General features: G+C 37.2%; 1 protein-coding gene across 4 annotated transcripts in view; it reads left to right on the top strand.

Annotated features, from left to right (window-relative positions):
* LOC134540769 (mitogen-activated protein kinase kinase kinase 12) overlaps positions 1–21,944 on the top strand; it is a 271,532-nt gene that overhangs the window by 176,360 nt on the left and 73,228 nt on the right. For all 4 annotated transcript variants that reach the window (XM_063383683.1, XM_063383682.1, XM_063383681.1 and 1 more), the window contains 2 exons: positions 10,852–11,117; positions 14,445–14,628. In XM_063383683.1, the coding sequence (XP_063239753.1) occupies positions 10,852–11,117; positions 14,445–14,628 (450 nt within the window). The remainder of the gene's footprint in view (positions 1–10,851; positions 11,118–14,444; positions 14,629–21,944) is intronic.

Genomic DNA, 21,944 nt, shown 5'->3' with positions numbered 1-21,944 from the left:
GAAGCACCGCTGGGGGAGTGGACGGATACACGAGAGGAAAGCTAGTCCGGGCGCGGATGCGGACTGGTCGCTAGGCCGTCAACATGGCGGCCACGGCTCTCAGCTGACGATTGCTGCGTGGATCGGTGGAAGTATGCGGTCACGCGCCCGGGGGTTGGTTGGGATTGGAAACTGGGGAAGCACCGCTGGGGGAGTGGACGGATACACGAGAGGAAAGCTAGTCCGGGCGCGGATGCGGACTGGTCGCTAGGCCGTCAACATGGCGGCCACGGCTCTCAGCTGACGATTGCTGCGTGGATCGGTGGAAGTATGCGGTCACGCGCCCGGGGGTTTGTTGGGATTGGAAACTGGGGAAGCACCGCTGGGGGAGTGGACGGATACACGAGAGGAAAGCTAGTCCGGGCGCGGATGCGGACTGGTCGCTAGGCCGTCAACATGGCGGCCACGGCTCTCAGCTGACGATTGCTGCGTGGGTCGGTGGAAGTCTGCGGTCACGCGCCCGGGGGTTTGTTGGGATTGGAAACTGGGGAAGCACCGCTGGGGGAGTGGACGGATACACGAGAGGAAAGCTAGTCCGGGCGCGGATGCGGACTGGTCGCTAGGCCGTCAACATGGCGGCCACGGCTCTCAGCTGACGATTGCTGCGTGGGTCGGTGGAAGTCTGCGGTCACGCGCCCGGGGGTTTGTTGGGATTGGAAACTGGGGAAGCACCGCTGGGGGAGTGGACGGATACACGAGAGGAAAGCTAGTCCGGGCGCGGATGCGGACTGGTCGCTAGGCCGTCAACATGGCGGCCACGGCTCTCAGCTGACGATTGCTGCGTGGGTCGGTGGAAGTCTGCGGTCACGCGCCCGGGGGTTTGTTGGGATTGGAAACTGGGGGAGCACCGCTGGGGGAGTGGACGGATACACGAGAGGAAAGCTAGTCCGGGCGCGGATGCGGACTGGTCGCTAGGCCGTCAACATGGCGGCCACGGCTCTCAGCTGACGATTGCTGCGTGGGTCGGTGTAAGTCTGCGGTCACGCGTTCGGGTTTTTTTTTGGGTTGTAGAAGGGGGGAGGGAGGAGGAGTTGTTTACACAAGGCGAGATAAACTATAAACTTCACGACCCTTCCTTATCTTGTGTTGAACAGACGCCACCAATGTATATGTCATGGGTAGTGCTGGAAGAATAAGTAAACTAAGTTTATCCGGGTTAACTTAGCGTCATCCAAGTTTGTTGGGTAAAGTCCGAATAATCACAAAAATAAACTTGAATTCGTCGTCTACCCGTGTACACTTTAGGTCTACCCGATGCTGACTGGCTAGTAAAACCAAATGATTGATAACTTTAGTTTAATTTAATGAATTTAAATACTGACATAACATTGATCTTTAAGTAAACATACCTATTTAAAGTATTTTGAATGAGAAAATATTGTCATGAAATGTAATGAAAATTATAATTGTAACATTAATTCACAAAATAGCACTTTCAAAAACAGTTCTTATGCCGTTATTAATAGCTAAGAATTTGTTATTTATTTGAGCAAGCGAACTTCCGAGACACTTCGAATTACAATATTGTCCTGCAACCTTGCATTTACACTTCTTTGTAGCACATTTTATTTTACAATTACAACTTTTATAGCCTTGACCTCCTGAAAGCGTTTGTTCATTTGAAAATGGTCGTATGTTTTTTTCTACAGGCAATATATTTCCACGTACTGAAAACAAAAAAAAAATCGCTTTGATCGTCGGTATTGCATGGTAGTCTTCGATTTGGCTTATTCTGTACATTTAAAAGAACTGATTAGTTGCAAATACTGTTCGTTGTTAAAGTAAAAGCAGTCCGATCCCTTCACAGACAAAACTCTTGAAAGTTTTTATAAAAACGCTCACGGAATGCCGTACTTGCTCTCTGTTCGGCCGCCATTTTGTCACTGAGCGGCGTGGGGGATTTTGGCGTCAGCGCGTTGATGTAACACCTGCTGCCATGAAGGCTTATCCAGCAGTTTATGGTTTTATTGTAGAGGAGTATAAGCGTATGAAATGATAACAAATCAGCACGGAATTCACAGGATGTCTGCATTCTGGAAAGTCACGGAAGTTGAATTTTTGTCAATGAAATTCGGGGAATTTACTTGAAATCCTGGTAAAAGTCATGGAAATCACTCCAGTGATAGTAATTCGAAGGGAAATTGTCATGCTCTATTCTTCCATCACCCAGACTGTGAAAGAATTTTTTCTCGGTTCCTGTTTAAGTGCGTAGGCATACACATTGTGAAATTATGTACTAGGCATACACATTGTGAAATTATGTACTAGGTCTACAGGGGAATGTTGGAGGATGGTTAATTCTTGGTGAAAATTGCAAAATAGTTAAAATTATTATTTTAATAATTATTATTTTTTAAAATTATCCACGGAAATTTGTAATTTTGGTCGTGGAAATGTCAGTGAAATTTCACTACAGATTTGTGTGGACATGCTTTATTAAAATTTAACCTTGTTTATGACACCACAGACTGTATTGTCAAACCAGCTCGTGGTCGGAATGCTTTGCCGGGCACCGAACCACGGACCCCAAGGAAAGTCCCAGTCGACGTAATGCCTCTTGAAGTACCCGGCTTTGCCCGGGCTAAACACATCATGATGTAAACAACATTGCCACCGAGTCTCAAGTCTGTGGGACAAACTCTTGAAAAATGAGAAATTTTGATTTTGAAATCCTATTGAATGTAGAGCTGTAGCAAACCGTATGTATTCGGTACTGAGTAACGGGTGCGCCATCTATTAACGAGTAACGAAACGTTACACACGGATGCATTTCGTTACTCGCATTTTTCGTATGTGTTACGCATGCGCGCGCATATTCGATGAATTTACGTTACAAAGAATGATGTTTGTTTATTAAGTAAAGTATAATTTGGAAATTCGTCGTCCAAGTTTTTTACTGTTTATTAAAGGTATTGGGTGATATGAATAAAAATGAGTATATACTTTTTCTCACAATATTTGGAGTTTAAACTTGGTTTCATATGAATAAAATACTGAAGTATAAACTCATTATTGAGTAGATACTCAGGGAGTGGGGGAAATGCTCAACCACTGAGTTTATACTCCGAAACGATATGAATAAGGAAAGTATAAACTTAGATTGTTGAGTTTATACTCCATTTTTTATGAGAATGGTATCAAGCAAACTCAAATGTAGTTATTAGCTGTTGGCAATGGCAGAATTTATGAATTTGCGAGGCTTCAGGAAGACGAAGGTTTATGATGTGCGAAGAAGTGTTACCGAAAGAAACTGTAAAGTACTGTACAGGTTTAACCCTGAAAATGTGTCATGGTTAGCCAACTATTTTCTTGGGGAGTATGAAGAGGCAAGAGGCAAAGCTCTATCAAGCCAAGAAAAAATGAGGGTATTTCTTCGTTATGTTGGTGATCCAGGCTTCCAGTCAGGTGTTGGTGAAGATGTAGGTATTCATCAGACATCTGTTTCCAAAACTATAGGTTATGTATTGGGAAAAATAACAGAGAAGGCAAATGTTTGGATTAAATTTCCAAGGACTCAGCAAAAACTAGAGGATGCAAAGGCTGCATGGCAAGATAATTTCAAGTTTATTTGTGCAGTAGCAGCATTGGATTGTACTCATATTCCTATAAGCAAACCTTCTGTTCATGGAGATGAATACATAAACAGGAAAGGTATGGCAACCTTGAACGTGCAAGCTACTTGCAACAGCAAAGAAATATTTACAAGTGTAGATTGTTCTTGGCCAGGATCAGTGCATGATTCGAGAATTTGGAGGAATTCTGCTCCGTATATACTGATTCGAGAAAATGCATGTGGTGCACTGATATTAGCAGATCAAGGATATGGATTAGCACCCTGGCTAATGACACCATTCAGAAACCCAAATACAGAAGAACAACAGTCTTATAACAATTTACACAAAAGGGAGAGGTGTGTGATAGAGCGGTGCTTTGGTCAGGTCAAACAAAGATTTCCAATACTGCAACACAAAATACGACTAGCACATGACAGAATACCATCTGTTGTGCTTTCATGCTTTGTTTTACACAATATATCAAAATATTTACAAGACGATGACTTCCCTGTTGAAAACTTTGAAATTAATGACCTCGGAGAAGAATTCGAAGAAGAAGCCAATGTTCGAGGGAGAGGTGTGGCTCGAAGACTGGATATTACTCGAATAATTCACGGATTTATATGAAAAAAATTTTTTTTAACATATATGCCTACCTTAGGCACATTTAGTGCTACAGTACCAGTATTTTAATTCAAGTTCATTCGAGCACTTAATTTTATCAATAGGTTCATTCGTTTTGCACTATGTATGATGCTGTAGAGCATACGGGTTATGAGACTTTAAATTTGAAAACAATTGTTCAATAGGGTACTAATAATTATAAGACATTAATGTTAACAGGATCTTGTGTAACTTACATTTGTTTTTATTATGTAATTAAGGCAGATTGGTGAAATACCTATTAAATACGTTATTGTTAACAAAATTTGAATTTTTTCTCGTAATATTGTTTAATTTAGCCTAAGTGTGTGGCAACACATTCAACACTTTCACACACATGGTTTGAATAGACTACTTCTTGATGTCCTAATTCTTGCATCAGTTTCTTTTTCTTTAAATCAAGTACTTCCAACTGCTTAAGAAGCACCAGACGCTGGAGCTCTGAATTTGTTAAATTTACAGTTTCAGCAGTCTCACAAGCAGCAATGATATTGCAGACTTTTCGTTTCACAGGCCGCGATGGTACATTATGGGGCCTATGCACATCACTTTCTTGTGCCAATGTTGATTGCTGTGGTTTATTTCCATCTTCGCCACATCCGACTGATACAGCACCTTAAACAATTGCATTGTACACTACTCTGTGTGTATTCAACCTCTGACTAGCAAACATTAAACATAGGTTTATGTTATTTTTCACACACAAATTTTAGTTAGTATTCTTTCCATATTACACCATGCCTTGGTAATTGTTGAGTTTACATACTTATGGACTTAAAATAATTGTTTACCTAAATCAAGCTGACATTAACTAACCTGAACTAAATTAAACCTTAGGCAAAACAACTGTCAAAACCTAACCTAACCTAACCTAACTGAACGTGCTTGGGGATGAGCATATTATGTAAACTAACCAAAATTAACATAACCTAAACCAACCAAACATAAACAAACTTATTTGTTTCTGACCTAGCACATTTCCCACATATCACAGGAACATACTTTATTAACAAACGACCTCATGGTCTATAAAAGTAGCTCATGTCCACAATTACACATGCCTTATGTTTAAATAATTAAAATCAATCAATCTTGTAAAGTTTTGAATATACACAAACTATTCTTACCAGGAACTTGCTGCAAAGTGGGATTGCACTCTCCTTGCAGGGCAATAAATAATACTTTCTCCCAATCTTTAAGTACAATTTTCTTGTTGCCCGTTTTCTGGACATCTGTTTTCGCCTTCAAACGAGATTTCATGTTATTTATTTTTTTAAGTATTTGAGCTTCACTGAAATTTTTTCCAGAAACACCAAAATACTTATCTCGTATTGACTGCAAACAGATATTCTTTTTTTTCCTTGCTTCTGGTGTTTGAGATTTTAAAAACACTGCCGGATAATTGCAAATGATTTTCACAAAGCTAGCATCAGTTATTTCCCCGCATTCCACTTCTTCACCGTCAGAAGATGATACATCTGCCATTTGTTGGTTATGTTTACAAGCGTAACATCAGGGAATAAGAAGACTATTTGCAGCTTCACTTGAGTTTATACTCCAAAAGTAGGGGAAGTTTGAGTATATACTCTGTAATTTTTTTTCATACTGAATAGAGTATAAACTTCAACAACATGCTCAAACTCAAGAGTATATGCTCCAGAGTATATACTCAATTTTATTCATATCACTCATTGTGTGTGTAGACAAAGTTTGAGATTGTAACAGAAACAACGTAAGAAAGTATTTTTTACAAATTAGAAATACGTATGTTTTTTATCATCGCGTATTTTCACGTTTTTTGTACTTACCTTAAAAGAGATAATATAATAAAGCCGCTCTAATGAGATTTAATTTTTTCTTGTTTAGCAAAAACTGTATTTAATTTTTTCTTGGTCGGCAAAAACTGTTAATCATCAAATATTGTTAATTGTTTATATTCTATTTATTATTATTTACGTGACGTCATACTGTACACGTACGCAATACGACTCGATTCGTTTCTGCAACATAACATAACATGTTATGCGGTATCAGAAGTAACGAGTAACGTAACGATACGATAGTAACGTGTAGGTACTAATTGTTATAGTAACGAATACATACGGGTACGCCTTTTTTCGTTACTTTTACACCTCTAATTGAATGCACAATCTTTGTTGCATCAAGGCTACGCATCAGCGAAACCGGGACGACAATCTTCAGCTTCATTTTTCTTTTTCCCCTAGGCAAGACGTGACGGACGCACCAAACGACAGCGCGTTACAAATTAGACAACGCAATCTGTTGACGAAGTTCTAAACCAAACTGTTATTAGCGCCTTTAGTTCGCCAGCAGCCGCGAACTTCGCTAGGCGGATGGGTCTCGCCAGGGAGAATGATAGGAAGTTGCCAGACCTTACTATATGACCGTGTGGCGGTCATAGAGAAATTACACAAACTCACTGTTTGTGTGTCTATGACCTACCTCCTATGATTTTCTATTTTAAAACCGAATTTACCCCATTTTCACTCACGTAGGAATGGAATTTTGTAATTATATGTAGTCTGTGTCACTCTCTGGCCCAAAATAAGATAGTTTATACGCAAAATATATCTCGTTAATCCGTTGTTCAGTTGCTGCAGGAGAGAAGGTCAAACACACTTTCGGATTTATAATATAAGTGGGGATGTATCGAATTTATGTTATAACTACTCGAATAGGCAAAGGATTTATGACATGTTGTTATTGATTTCCGTTTTATTTGACACTCGGGCTCGAACCCACCCTGTCTCCGTTGCAATTATATAAGGCCATCTAGAGAGCGTGCAGGGGTGGGATAGTGAAGGTTTGAGTTTCAAGATACCTATATATTTTTTTATGTGTAACATCTTAGCTATCGGTATTCTACATTTGGTGGAAGTAATTTCGTGAATGGAACGGAAATGTGTAAACACGGTGCTGCCATCTGTGGCGGATGGCGCGAACCTAAGTTCTCAAAGACTAAGGGAAACTTTAAAATTAACGTTTTTAATTATTTTTAACAAGATGGGCAGTATTTTAATAAAATTCCTTGTCGAAAATCAGGTCTAAACCGGTTCTTTTTTTTTCTTCGCTTTTATCGGAGCTGTTACATAATATAGTTTACATTTATATCTGCAAATGTAATGATTCGATAGTTGACGTAGCTGCTCCGGAAGCGAATTCTAGCGTTGGATGCGGAAACTACCTGTGTTTCGCGTTCAGAAATAAAGTTGAAAAATAAAACTAATTTGAGTGTATTTATCACGCTCGGAATTATTTTAAAGAATATTCTAACTTAACTTTCTTGTTCGTTTCGTATTATAAGTCTATTAGCGTCATGAGAACACGTGAATTTGCTCGTTACCGAGGTTAGATGTTACACATCTCTGGCGAGTACTGGAAGACTTGCTCAATTTTTTTTTAAAAAACGAGTTTACTCTGATATTAGGACGAAAATTACAAGTCTACTGCTAAAAAAATTGGTTGTCTGTAAAGTCGGTTTACGGACGATAGTTCAACGTGACGTCATAACAAAACATTGATGAAATGATTGCATACTTTTATGAATAAAATTGAATATTTTTTATTGAATTATCACTATTTGGTATGGATACAAAGAAGGAGTGAAATGAAATATACATTTTAATTGATAAATTTACTTTTATTTGCACTCATTAATTGAAATATGTTTATTACCTTAACGAACAGATTATTTTAACTATAAAGTTTATATGTACATGTTTGCTATTTAACTCCTTCCAATCCGTGTTATTCTGTTAAGGATAGGACGATGATAGGAAAAGTAGGAAACGAATGGGAGTGTTTCAAGTTTAATGTGCCTCGAAAAAGTCAAATCGATGGTTATTCCAATCGAGTGGAAGAGAAATAGATGCTGCGCAAGCGTAAAATGAGCGTAACGGGACAAATCGTAACGGGACAATTAGTCATCCTTTTTCGTGCGTGCAGCCGGCGTTCATCGATTTATTAGACGTTGTCACGTCAATATATCATTGTTAACCTTACAAGTTATGGCATCATTAATGTTTAAAGCATTAATATCTTCTTTATCTCTGACGGGGTAGGATATTGGCTGGCAGGAGGGTGGGGTGGGGGCTACGCCAAAATAATTTTATTCCTTGCTCTTTGGTGTTTTTTTCTGTTGACCCGCCCTGCATTCCAGAATGGAAGTAAAATGTATCAAATCCGGGAGTGTTGGTTCGAATCCACGCTAAAGCAGTTTCATTTGTGCCTGTTCGCCCTTGCTTGTCAGAATTTCTGTATTAAAAACTTACCGTCATCAACATGGTGTTTCTGGCAGTTACATAATAATCCTCAGCATGCATTTGTGTCATTATAGTTGTTTTTTAACAGTTCACATTGCATCACCCAAAAGAACATACTGCATTCACCGAGATCTCGCTTCTATTTCTCTCTCCATAACTTAAACCACCTGCATTTTGCATCCGCCAATGACATACTGTTAAAAATTCCAAACTTAAATCTACGAAGAACTCTGGTTACAAATCATCCAGAGATCTTCGTAAACTTACGGACACTTGCTTGCTTCGAACACGAATACAAAAAAAAATTCTTGGTTTGGTCCGCTGTAAAAACACTGTCATTTTGTTCAGCGCGTGTTAAATATATTCGAAGGAAAATTTAAAGGTGAGGAAGTTCTTATTTCGAGGCTTCCGATGATCCCAACCGATATGCCCTTTGTGTTTAAACGAATTAAATTTCCGATTCGTCTTTGCATTCGCCATGACGATTAACAAATCACTAGGCCAATCCTTAAGTGTTTGTGGTCTGAATCTAGAAAATGTATGTTTTTCTCATGGCCAATTGTAGGTGGCATGTTCACATGTCGGCAAACCATGCGATTTATTAGTTCTTGCGCCTGATAACAAAACGAAGATGTATATCACAAGGTGCTTCACTGAAGATAATCAACCCGAGTGCAACCCATGCAGCAAAATACTTATCATTTTCTGTGAAGATTCGATCAATTTAAATAGCGAAGAATCTTCGTTGAAAGATCCGTAAATTGACTGCAATTTCTAACAGTGCAGTTGAATCAGCCACTCGTTTGTGTTGGGCCGTGCTTGCGGTGCTGTCCTGTCTCAGCCGAGTAGTTAGGTGACTATTATAACGTTTTGACGCGTCTTTTGGTTGTTTATTTCCATGTTGCCTTTGATGATACCTCTTATCTGCTTATGCCTTTATTATTATTATTATTATTATTATTATTATTATTATTTATAGACATTTTGTTAAATCGCGATCTTCCACTAAATAACTTGAAATAACAAAAAAAAAAAAAAAAAAAACACACTACTCGAACATAAATTACATTAAAAAAGTTTATGTCACAAGTCTTTTAGTCCGTTTTGAAATTTTAAATCACACTGTTCACATACCGAAACTAAATTACACTTATACGTATTTTTTATTTTATTTTTTTATTTTCAATGACACTATTCACATTAAAATGAATGATAACCTCCCGTCCGATTTTTTTTTAAGTGACAACGTCTTCTTATAAATCGATGAACGCCGGTAGCACGCATGAAAAAGCATGACTCATTATCACGTTCCGCCTGAGCCGAGCGTGCAAGCGAGAGCGCGGAACAAGCGGTAGAGAAAGGCAAGATCGGCCTAAGCGTTCGGCTTGTGACGCATCTATCTCTCTTCCACTCACGTTATCACCTAAAAATTATCGTCCGTAAACCGACTTCACAGACAACCCCCCCCTTTTTTTTTCTTCCAGCTAGTAGTTGTGGGTAGGGATGCAAACGATACATCGATGTTTTCAAAACATCGATGTATCGTTCATGAAACAGCGATGTTAGCATCGACGTTTTGAAGAGCGATACATCGCCGATGCATCGACGAAAAAGTCCAAAAACATTTAAATAATATTTTGGCTATTATTTCATGAATATTTATTGAACATATTAAAAATAACATTACCATACGATATTTAATTGTTAAGATAAAAATTTTTTTAACTGTCTATACTTCCTATAAAAACCTACATTTTTAAGTAGGTATCAAAAATGTTGTAAATACGGAATTATTTGGTTAGTTTCAGTATCAATTTTTTTCCAATACTTTAAGATGTGTAAAATCATTTGAAAAAAATAAATACCGTTAAAAAAATTTGTTTGCATAAGAATTTTCTTTTAAATTTAGAAAAATATCGGGAAAAAGCAGCGAGTCTTTATGGACAATTTCATAGCTTGTTGTACATGCAAGCTATTGATTGGTACAGATACGGTCTCGCTAGCTCTATCGAGAAAATTAATGTTACATTTTAAACCTACACATACACTTCATGCTTTTTCCCTATTTTTTTTTCAATTGCTTTTAATACATGTTTTTGTTCTGCATGAGACACGACTGAGATGTAAATGGGTTGTGGATATTGTGGTCAGGAACCTGTAGTAGGTATGGATTTTGGCATGTTTTTCCTTATATTTAAAAACATCGGTTAAAACATCGATGTATCGGTTGTCAGAACGATGTTTTTTTCGTTTGAACATCGATGTTCCCTAGTTGTGGGTACGACCCGACCCTGGTGTGTGTGTGGTTGCAGCATCCTGTGCATCCAGGAGGAGCTGGGGCAGGTGAGCCTGCAGCCGCCCCCGCCGCCGCCGCCGCCGCCGCCGCCGCCGCCGCTGAGCGACCAGAGCGACAGCAGCCAGGACGAGGGGCAGCGCGCCGCCCCCTGCTCGGGGGTGGTCATCCACGGGCCCTCGGCGGGGCAGCGCTCGGGCTGGATCGACGGTCTGCTGGGCTGCCTGCGGCCCGTATGGACCATCATCGGCAAGGCCACCAACAACGAGATCAAGGGCCGCCAAGGTGCACACCCCTACAACCTCCCAGAACACTGGCCACGCAGGGAAGCCTACAACTCACGTAGTTTCGGTTCCCTACCACGTTCGTGCAACTTCGGATTTCTCTAAAAAAAAAATGAAATTAAAAAAACCGAAGGGTTAGGTTAGGTTCTGTCAGTCACAACATGCTTGTTTTCATTGGAAACTTCTGATTTAGCGGCTGAAGTGGCGTTAATACCAAAACGCAAAACTTCGTAAATCTTCGGAAATTCTTGCAGGGAACCGAAACTACGTGAGTTGTAGGCTTCCCGGCCAACACAACTCCACAGTCGAAACACAGCGCGGTTCCCACGGAGATTGATTCAGTTGTTTAAACTTACGAACAACTCCTTGTTGATTCGAGTTAAATTCTTAGTTGAAAACTCTGTAAATCTACTGTCATTTCCAACTGTGTGAGTGGAGACAAACATTGAGCATCTGGATTATGTTTAATTTGATGAAGTTGCACAACCATCGCGAATCCGACCGCTGTAGTAAAGATTATTTCATTGAAATAATTTGAAGTAACACATTTTTTTCCCTCCACATATTTTTGTGGCGTGAAACTACAGTGACAAAATTCGCTGTGGTTGTAGAACTCCATTATATTAAACTTGATCAAGATGCCCAGTGTACTATATAAATACTTTTTTAAAAAAAAATATTTTCAACAAAAATGTTGTTCGGTTCGTATGCCAGCCTTGGGGAAACACTTTAGACCAATAATTGGGGATACAGGTATGAAAAGGATAACCCAATAAATTAAATACATTTGTATTTGTTGTGGTTAGACAACAAAAAATCTTAATGAACGCAGGGGAACGCAACCAGAGACAAAACAACCTTGTTTTCTATTATTATTATTATTATTATTAAAAAAAAACGGCACTTTACAATCATTACAAGGTTGCATAAATATTATTCCTCTAAAGGGTGTATCGTTCATTGTTCTTGAATCTTTGAACGAAAAAAAAAATACAGGCGTGTGCCATTACACAACTCTCTTTGAACTACATTTAAATGACTCTTTTATTACTTTTTGACATAGAAATTACCTTTAAGAGGCCGTCAAGCAAATAAATTTACTGAATTTCTTATTGAACTGGAAAATAAACATTAATTTTCTGTTAACATGGTCTAATTATAAGTTAACAATTGATAATTATTATATCTTTAGAGACATATCTTCAAACCAAACTAACGTCGCTCCATTCTTGTCTTAGTCTTCGCAGTCGACAGCATGCCATGGGCCGGGGGGGGGGGGGGGGGACTTCGTGCACCCTTGTCCCCAAAATCTTTCGAGGCGGGTTTCTCGAGCGCAACTGGTAGCTACCACCTCCTACTGCGGAGGCCCCATTCGAAGACCTCTGCACTGCCTTCCGTTCAGAGTTCCTTTCCACAGCCCGCAAGAGTATACAGAAAAAAAATATAAATAGGATGCATAGCTATTAAATAATGTGTAGTGCAGTGGTTCCTAAACTTTTTCAGCTGGCGACCCACCTTTCCTTGCAGGAATACCTCCACGGTCTATTGGTCCATGGTGGAGTAAATTATTGCTATCATATACTTTCCTTATGTATATATAATTTACCATTAAATATTGCAAATATATATAATTATATATGCCTTTTTTTAAAATACAGATTGATTATTGATAAAGAATTTGTGTTCCGATTTGAAAATGGTTGACAATATATAAGCATTTTGTAGCAAAAAAAAAGTTATTTATTTAACAATTGATATGTGTTTGCACACAATTAGATTTGTTTCGATTTTTATTCTGATGGTTTATTCAATGGTTTCTGATAGTTATAGGATTGAGTCGCGACCCACCTGTAACCCACTAGTGGGTCGCGACCCACCGTTTAGGAACCGCTGGTGTAGAGGATTCGGGAGACCTCGGTAAACATTTGATGTTCAAATACAAGCGTTTATGTTAATTTTTTTGTGTGACCTTGTGTGCTTGAAAGTATCACATTTGATTCTCGAACGGCACATTCCGTTTGTGCCTACCACTTCAAATAAAGCAGATTTAGGTGCATTGCACAGATGGGGCATTCATGTAAAATTAATATCGCAAATTTATGAGCCAAGTATCGTGTCTTGCGAAACAACAAGGTTAACCTAACATTTTTTCAGAACCACCAATGAACTCCACCTATCGTCTCTTAATAAAATCTTACGAACCCAAAGAATTTACTTTTGTTTTTATGTTGTGTGGTTGGTAGTGTAAGAATCATCAAGTAATTGATTTGGGAAGCCTTCATTTCACAGACGAGAGAGCCACACCCGAATTCCCCGAAGTTCATGCTTGTTTTTTTTTCCGTACCACAACAGGTGTATTTATTTGGGTGGAAAAAAAATTGCGGGCGTTTATTCTCCAAATGCGCGGGTTTAACTTATAAGATGTCATTCTTAAAATTAGCAAGAAGTAATTTAAAGAATTATTCAGTAGGTTAGCTACATTGTAAATACTTTAAAACATTGTGGATGGTTGGTTATATTATGTAAGTATAGCTACATTAAATATACTGTAAAATCATTTTATGGTTGCTTAGCAAATAACTTTTTAATATGTAGCTATCCAGTGCTAGGAAACCGTTTACATGATTTCACAGTACATATATTTAATGTAGCTATCGTAACCAAATCAACCGTCCACAATGTTTTAAAGTATTTATAATGTAGCTAACCTAACCTAATTGACCATTAGTTATCATGAGTTGTCCAAAATAAACATTCACGGAATATGGGCCGTCCCGAGAATATTTGTGGAAGACAGAGACTTCCTAGATTTTATACGGTATGAAAAATATACAAATCCACGAAGTACGTTTCTTCAGTTAGGTAAGTTCCTCTAAAAACAATTACAAAATAAATACCGTTGCCTTGTTTATGGTCTTTCCTTTTTATCAACACCGCCATATTTATTTACAATGAACAAAAAAAAAAAAAACACCGAAGATGCACGATTGGGCGTTTGGCTCTCTCGTCTGTGAAAAGAAGGCTTCCCGGAGGGGAAGCCTACGATGTACATTCTGTATTGCACAGACCCGAACAAGCCCGAATTTCTACCTTCGGCCAAACGTCGGCATCAAAATGATTTGACAGTATTTTTAATGTAGCTATACTAACCTAACATAACCAACCATCTACAATTTTGTAAAGTAATAAACAAAAAAAAAACTGACGAAGTTGGCCGAAGGTAGATATTCGGGCGTGTTTGGGTCTGTGCAACACAGGACGTACATCGTAGGCTCTTCTTCCCGGAGCGAGAGAGTGGAAGTGTGATGATGGTCGGCTTGGCCCGCAGACGACTGGGAGATCCTGTTCGAGACCATCAGCGACCTGAAGTGGCTGGGGTCGGGCGCGCAGGGGGCCGTGTTCAGCGGCAAGCTGCGCGGCGAGGTGGTGGCCGTGAAGAAGGTGCGGGAGCAGAAGGAGACGGACATCCGCCACCTCCGCAAGCTCAACCACCCCAACATCGTGCAGTTCAAGTGCGTGCCGACCCCGAGCCGTGGTCATGTCCCATGTATTTGTGCAAGGAATACAAATAATTGTGTTTGAAGGTCAAACATTTTTTTGATCAAACAAACCATTGCGGCAAGGGGATTAAAGAAACAGAGGAAAAAAAATTATTATAATTTCTGTACCACGTACACTATTGACTCCATTCCTATTTATTGTAAACCCTTAAAATATTATGTATAAAATATGTTTGGAATTAATTTTTATACAAACAACCATTATAGAATGGAGTGAAAAAAAAAAAACTGTAGAAGGACAAAAATAAGGGGGGGTTGTCTGTAAAGTCGGTTCACGGACGATAATTTTACGTGGTAACGTCACAAGAAAACATTGATGAAAAATTGCATACTTTTTAATTTTCAAATATTATTTACAGGTTTTTGCAAATTTAATTTAAATTATTTGTTTTAAATATAATCACGAACAATTAGTTATAGAAATAAACTGAAATCAAATCAATGTCAATGAATTATTAATTTTAGTTGACGAAATTGGACAAATAAATCAATTTTTTTTAAATTGCTGCTTTTAAAAAGCCAGCATTAACCTGTTTGATATTATGGAAGATTTTCTCGCACTGTGGTTGGCCGGTTCTTGCACACTCGGCTCAGGCGGAACGTGACAATGAGTCACGCTTTTTCGTGCGTGCAGCCGGCGTTCATCGATTTATAAGACGTTATCACGTCTAAAATCACTACCACCTTAGTAGGCATAATATGAAAAAAATCTTAACAAGCTATTCAATGCTGGATGCATTGAGTCAAAAAATATTCTAAACAATTTTGCAGCAAGGAATATAAGAAGATGTTTTATCAATCGTTTTAGAATATTGGATTTTGGAGAACATATGGGATGTTATGTACATTAAGTTTTTAAAATGTTCCAAAAGTTTATAGAATTTTCCAGAATCAGTGGTAGGTACTTTGGTAGGTACAGCCTGTAGGCTGTGCCGAAAGGAATTATTATTATTTTTTCATCTCGACACCGTGCCGCGGTCCCATTACACGTCATTATCTTATACTTAGGTACTGCTTGTACATTGTAGAGTACAAGAAAAAAAAAACTGAATTAAAAAATGATGACTTCTTGACAATTTCAACTTCATATGCTATCAGATCCAAACAAAAGTTATTTAACCTCAAAAATGTCACAACAATAACAACAGTTTAAGTCATCGACCAGTGAGAAATTCATTACCAGGATAACCAACGTAAAAAAAATTTACAATTTGCAGTCATAGGATATGTTCCAAATAAAATCCATAGAAAAACACTTTTAACTTTTATTATGTCATTTTTATACACCAAAAATATATAAATGGAATATTTGTTCCTATTCACCCCACGGTTCCTATTCACCCCATTCTACGGTACGTTCCATACGGTTCAACTTGCCGACGTTCCCAGTGGCTGAACCATCAGAAAAAATATATATGTATTTATATATGTATGTATGTGTGTGTCTGTATGTATATATATAGCATACCTTTTGCATATTTAGCTAGCAACGTAGCGATTTTAACATTTCTATGCAGTATACATGAGGAGAATGAAGTATAAAACTCCAACTTTTTAGGTTACCTACTATTTGACGTGCTTTAGTTTATTTCAGGGGAAAAAAAAACATTGTTCACTATTACCTAAACTTTCAAAACCATCAGAATTTTTTTGATTTTTAAAAGGCTAAATAAAATTAGGTACCCAGAAATTTCTCAGTTATTTATTCCATTTAGTTCTTCTCCTTATCCATACTCCAAAAAAAAAAATAAAAAGAAATTAAACTTTGCCAGCCAATATATATGTATTCATTTTGTTGAAGTTTGGCCACTCAAAATGTCTACAAGTTTAACTCTGTTAAACGTAAATATATTATAATGACCTATTGGCGTGGTCTATTCTAAAATTACAAGGAAATGGTGATGTATCTCTTGGAACATTCCACAATGCACGGAAATGTAACAAGTGGCAACCAATGAGATTGAATTTCAAGGCTACGAAATATAAATTTAATATTTTTAAAAATAGGTCTTCCAAATGATAGCATGGGCAGAACAAACATAAATAATAAAAATAAACAACAACATAATAATATAACACTAGATAATCTTGTACTTGAAACAATTTTTAACGTGTTTGGAACATAAACAACATTGCAGCCAAGTAGTCAGCATTGCCGAGCTAATCCATGCGGATCGTGTCTGTCAGCGTGCTGTTGTAGAGCCATTCCATTTCAATTCAGGCAGGAGCATGTCAGGTCACCATCTCGGATTTGCTTTAAAAAATTACAGCAGTTACAACCAGTGCAGACAAGAAGTATGCCAAAAGGATTTTGTCCCAAAAATTTTTTTCCCCATGTTATAGCCTTTTTAAGTTGGTTCGAAATCAAAAAAGGTGGAAAAAGGGGTGTTTTTTAAATGAGCGGCATTTCAAAACTATTATACTGATTTTGTTGATTTTTTTTTATTTTGTACCTATTATAGTGAACTACAGAGTGGAACAGTTCCAATGAGCCCAACGACAATATCTTTAAGGGGGGGAAACTAAAGAATTTGGCAAAAAATTTGAATTTTTTTGAATTTTCAAAAAAAATTTTTTATGTGGAATAATCAATTTTCATAAAAAGTAATTCTGGTAATATGTGGACCTATTACAGTAGTTTTACAGGAAAAATTGTTTTTAATTCTATGATGCATGGAACTATTAAATTTAACTTTAAAATTTTCAAAATTTGACAAAAGTGCCATTTTTGATTGAAAATTACTCAAAAATCCCATATTTTAAAAATCTGAAAATTTGTAACTTTGTAGTCCTCACCTTTAGTAATAGCATGCACTTTGTTGGATAGTGTGTTTTTGCCTGTAAACATTTCTAGAATTTTTTGAAAATGTAATTTTCTTACATTTTCTAAGGTCTGCACACTCAATTAAAAAATGTTTTGTTAGTTTCCAAAAAGTGAGATGTAATTTGTAAATTGGGGAAACCTTGGGAATTACAAAAGGAGAGTATGTGTATACATTATCACATTAACATAATATGCACAATACATATACACACATATAATACATATGCATACTCTTTAACTTGCATGAAAACCAAAATTTCAAAGTAAAATTGAAACCAACAATATGTACCTATAATTAATTATATGTAGACTGCTTACCCTTCCTCAACTATATGTAACATATATTGACAAACTTCCTAAAATATTATTTGGCTGATTAAAGACAGTAGATCTGCTGGATCTTCATCAACTCAGCTTTGTCGAAAGTGTGGAGTCTTGCTAATTGTCCAAGTGGAGTAGGATTGCTTACTGCTAACAAAACATTTTGTAGTGGCTTCGGACATTCATCCTTCTTCTTTCCAGATTCCTGTGGCCACTGAAACCCTTTAGCTGGACCATGGGGATGCATAAAAGACACTGTCATGTCGTTCAACTCTTTAGATATACCAGTGATCTGTCCCATCCACCAATTCTGATCGTATACACAAGCAACGAACTGGCCTACTTGGAAATCATTTATTGAATAATGTGTTTTAATCTGGTTAGATTGTACAACTATTTCTATTTTATCTTTAATTGTGCGTCCCATGTATGTCTCATTTTTAATCAGCCAGTAATGTTTAGATTGTATTCCAACAACTGGTTTTACAGTAGCCCATTCTTTTTCCTTAGATGACCTATACATTTGAATTGTTTTACTTTCAAGAGCCAATAGAGTTATCTTTGGTACAAGGTTACCTACTTCAGCAACAAATGAAGCAGAATCTCTAATGGCATTAACACACACTGCCCGAAGATTGAACTTAGTTGCAAAGTGTTTACACAAACCACCTATTGCATCACATGCACTTTTGCCATGCCCTGTAGCAGAAAAAATCCATTTTTTTTCAACAGTTTGAGTATTTTTACATAGTTCATACAGCTGAAACCTATTTTTGAAATGTCCAGCTGCCCCATCTGTAATGTACACTATTGAACTCAAAAGTTCTAACTGACAAAATTTTGAAATTTCCAGTTTTATAACCTCTAAAGCACAGAGAACGTGAGCAGAGTCGTGAGCTATATCATCAGATACTATAACAAAACTTCTTATTTCCGCACCAAAGTATGCAACACAGGTAAACAGTGAAAGCTGATCAGTTTGCCAGTGGTAAGTTTGGATTTCATCAGGCAATACAACTGACCAGTTCTCAGCAAAATCAAAATGTAAAACAAGAGCATTATTTTGTTGGACAGAACTTCTTGCTTCAGCTATTCCTTCCCTTTGTATTTTCCTAATGTAACTGTGAGGAATAGCTTTTTTAACCCAATGCCTTACATGTTCCAGAAAATTATTTACAGATACAGTTTTTTTTATGAGGTCACCATGTTCCCAAATCGCAAATGTAACTTCTTCCCCTTCATCCAAGCCAAAGTTTTCAACAGTTAATGTTTCTGTGCCAGGACAGTCACCACACTCCTCGAGCCAGCAATCTTCATTCCTTGTTTCGTCACACAAACACTTCAGTAGAAGATAGTCTTCATCAATTTGGTTATTTGTTACATTTCGAAGAGCTACACAGATAAGTTGCATGTTACTGCAGTAAATACAAGAACACACAGTCTGTTCTGGCTGAATTTTCACCCATCTTGGTCGTAAGGCATAAAACTTTGAAAGACTAATTTCTATAAGAGGATTATCTTTTTTGAATGCTTTGTATGCATCTTTGATGGACCTTGTCATGAATCTTTTAACCTTTTTTACTTTCTCGCCATTACCATTCTTAATGCAAATAACATCTTTTTTGTTTGGACTTTCCCTTGAACAGTCTTTACTATCTTCTAGGTAATATGATAATGCTAGATCTTGTACCTGTGTAGGTAAAGGATGTCCACTATAGGGGTCAGGTTGAGCATAAATTCCCTTATTTTTTATAACTGTGCGACATTTATCAATGAGGTACTTTGACACTGAAGGTAATTTTTCCTTCAATACAGTTTTACTAAATGTTTGTGGTACCAATGTTAGTAGCTGTACTTTTCCATTGTAGTTACAAGTATGAAGAGCTGAGTCAATATTTGAAAACCATAGACTACAATTGACACACACAGGCATTTCATCATCAGACTCACTTGAAAGATGCACGTGATATATGTCTTGTAATTTGTTCACAGCAGAAGTTTTTAACTCATCAACTAATTTTATCTTCTTTTTCCTCGCATAACCTTCTCTCCTATCCAATCTCACCTCTGAAGGGGATTTCAATGGTGATACTTCTACATTTAATGTTTTAATGAGACTGCTATTTAAAACACTTACTAGTTCATCCTCCGGAATAAAATTCTCTGATGTGGATGTTTCTTCTGCATCTTCAGCAAGTTCCAGAAATTTCTTTTTATAAAAAGTAACACAGTTGCTACACAAAATATCATTTTTATTTACTGAAGCAGATACACCCACAAACTTTTAAATATCATCTGCTAAATCATTCACCTTACACATCCTCACACATTTACTTTTATACACACTTTTTTTGTGCCTTTTAATGTAGTCCACACATTTAATTCTCTCCGTACTATGAAAGTCAGACATGATTTAGTTCACTAGCTGAACATCACCCATGAACACACACAACACAACTGTAACAGCAAAAGTTTGGGAATTCCCTTGTAGTCTTGTAGTTGATTCCCCCTATGGTCACCAGGGATTTCCCTCAAGCTACCAGGGATTCCCCTTACAGCAAGCGCCTGGGAATATTCAGATAGGGACTCCCCCTTCATATTTCCCAAGGTTTCCCCTCATACAAAACCAGTTACAAATTATCACATACTATTTAGATACCAACAAAACATTTATTAATTGAGCATGCACAACATACAAAAGGTAATGACATTACATTTTCAAAAAATTCTAGAAATGTTTACAGGCAAAAACACACTATCCAACAAAGTGCATGCTATTAATAAAGGTGAGGACTACAAAGTTACAAATTTTCAGATTTTTAAAATATGGGGTTTTTCAGTAATTTTCAATCAAAAATGGCACTTTTGTCAAATTTTGAAAATTTTAAAGTTAAATTTTAATAATTCCATGCATCATAGAATTAAAAACAATTTTTCCTGTAAAACTACTGTAATAGGTCTACATATTACCAGAATTACTTTTTATGAAAATTGATTATTCCACATAAAAATTTTTTTTTGAAAATCCAAAAAAATCTAAATTTTTTGCCAAATTTTTTAGTTTCCCCCCCTTAAAGATATTGTCGTTGGGCTCATTGGAACTATTCCACTCTGTAGTTCACTATAATAGGTACAAAATAAAAAAAAAATGCCGCTCATTTAAAAAACACCCCTTTTTCCAACTGTTTTGATTTTGAACCAACTTCAAAAGGCTATAACATGGGGAAAAAATTTTTTGGGACAAAATCCTTTTGGCATACTTCTTGTCTGCACTGGTTGTAACTGCTGTAATTTTTTAAAGCAAATCTGAGATGGTGACCTGACATTGAATTGAGGTGGAATGGCTCTGTAGAAACTCTGTTTACGAGATCCATCTCCATTTCTGTGTCATTGTAGAACAGGCCTAATTGTTCTTTATTGCGCACCCAGTTTATTACAAAGTTTTATAAATCATATTTTCAAAAAAATATATATATTTTGGTTATGGTACAGTTTTGCATTACAAACACATTCAACTGCTTACGTTATTTTATTTTTATGTTTTTTATGTTAAATACATATTATGGTTCGTCTGATCAAAAATTGATTCAGACAAAAGTTTCGGATAAAAATTATACATTTTACAAACAATTTGAACGAATTCAGTAGTGTGTCTACCAAAGCAGTTATAAATTTTTGAAGCGATAACGTCATAAATCGATGAACGCCGGCTGCACGCACAAAAAACATGACTCATTGTACGTTCCGCCTGAGCCAAGCGTGCAAGAACCGGCCAACCACCGTGCGAGAAAATCTTCTATAATATCAAACAGGTTAAGGTATGCAATTTTTCAGCAATGTTTTCTTATGACGTTATCATGTATAATTATCGTTCAAACTGACTTTACAGACAAGCCCCCCCCCCCCCCCCCTTTTTTTTTTGGTCCTTCTACAGGTTTTTTTTCACTCCATGCTATAATGGTTGTTCGTATAAAAATTAATTCCAAACATATTTTATAGGTATATAATATTTTAAGGGTTTACAATAAATAGGAATGGAGTTAATAGTGTACGTGGTTCAGAAATTATAATAATTTTTCTGCCCCTGTTTCTTTGATCCCTTTGCCGCAATGGTTTGTTTGAT

The sequence above is a fragment of the Bacillus rossius genome, chromosome 17 (assembly GCF_032445375.1).
Source record: "Bacillus rossius redtenbacheri isolate Brsri chromosome 17, Brsri_v3, whole genome shotgun sequence".
NCBI classification, from domain to species: domain Eukaryota; kingdom Metazoa; phylum Arthropoda; class Insecta; order Phasmatodea; family Bacillidae; genus Bacillus; species Bacillus rossius.
Note: the sequence above shows the minus strand (reverse complement) of the source record. Positions and strands in the feature narration are given on the sequence as shown.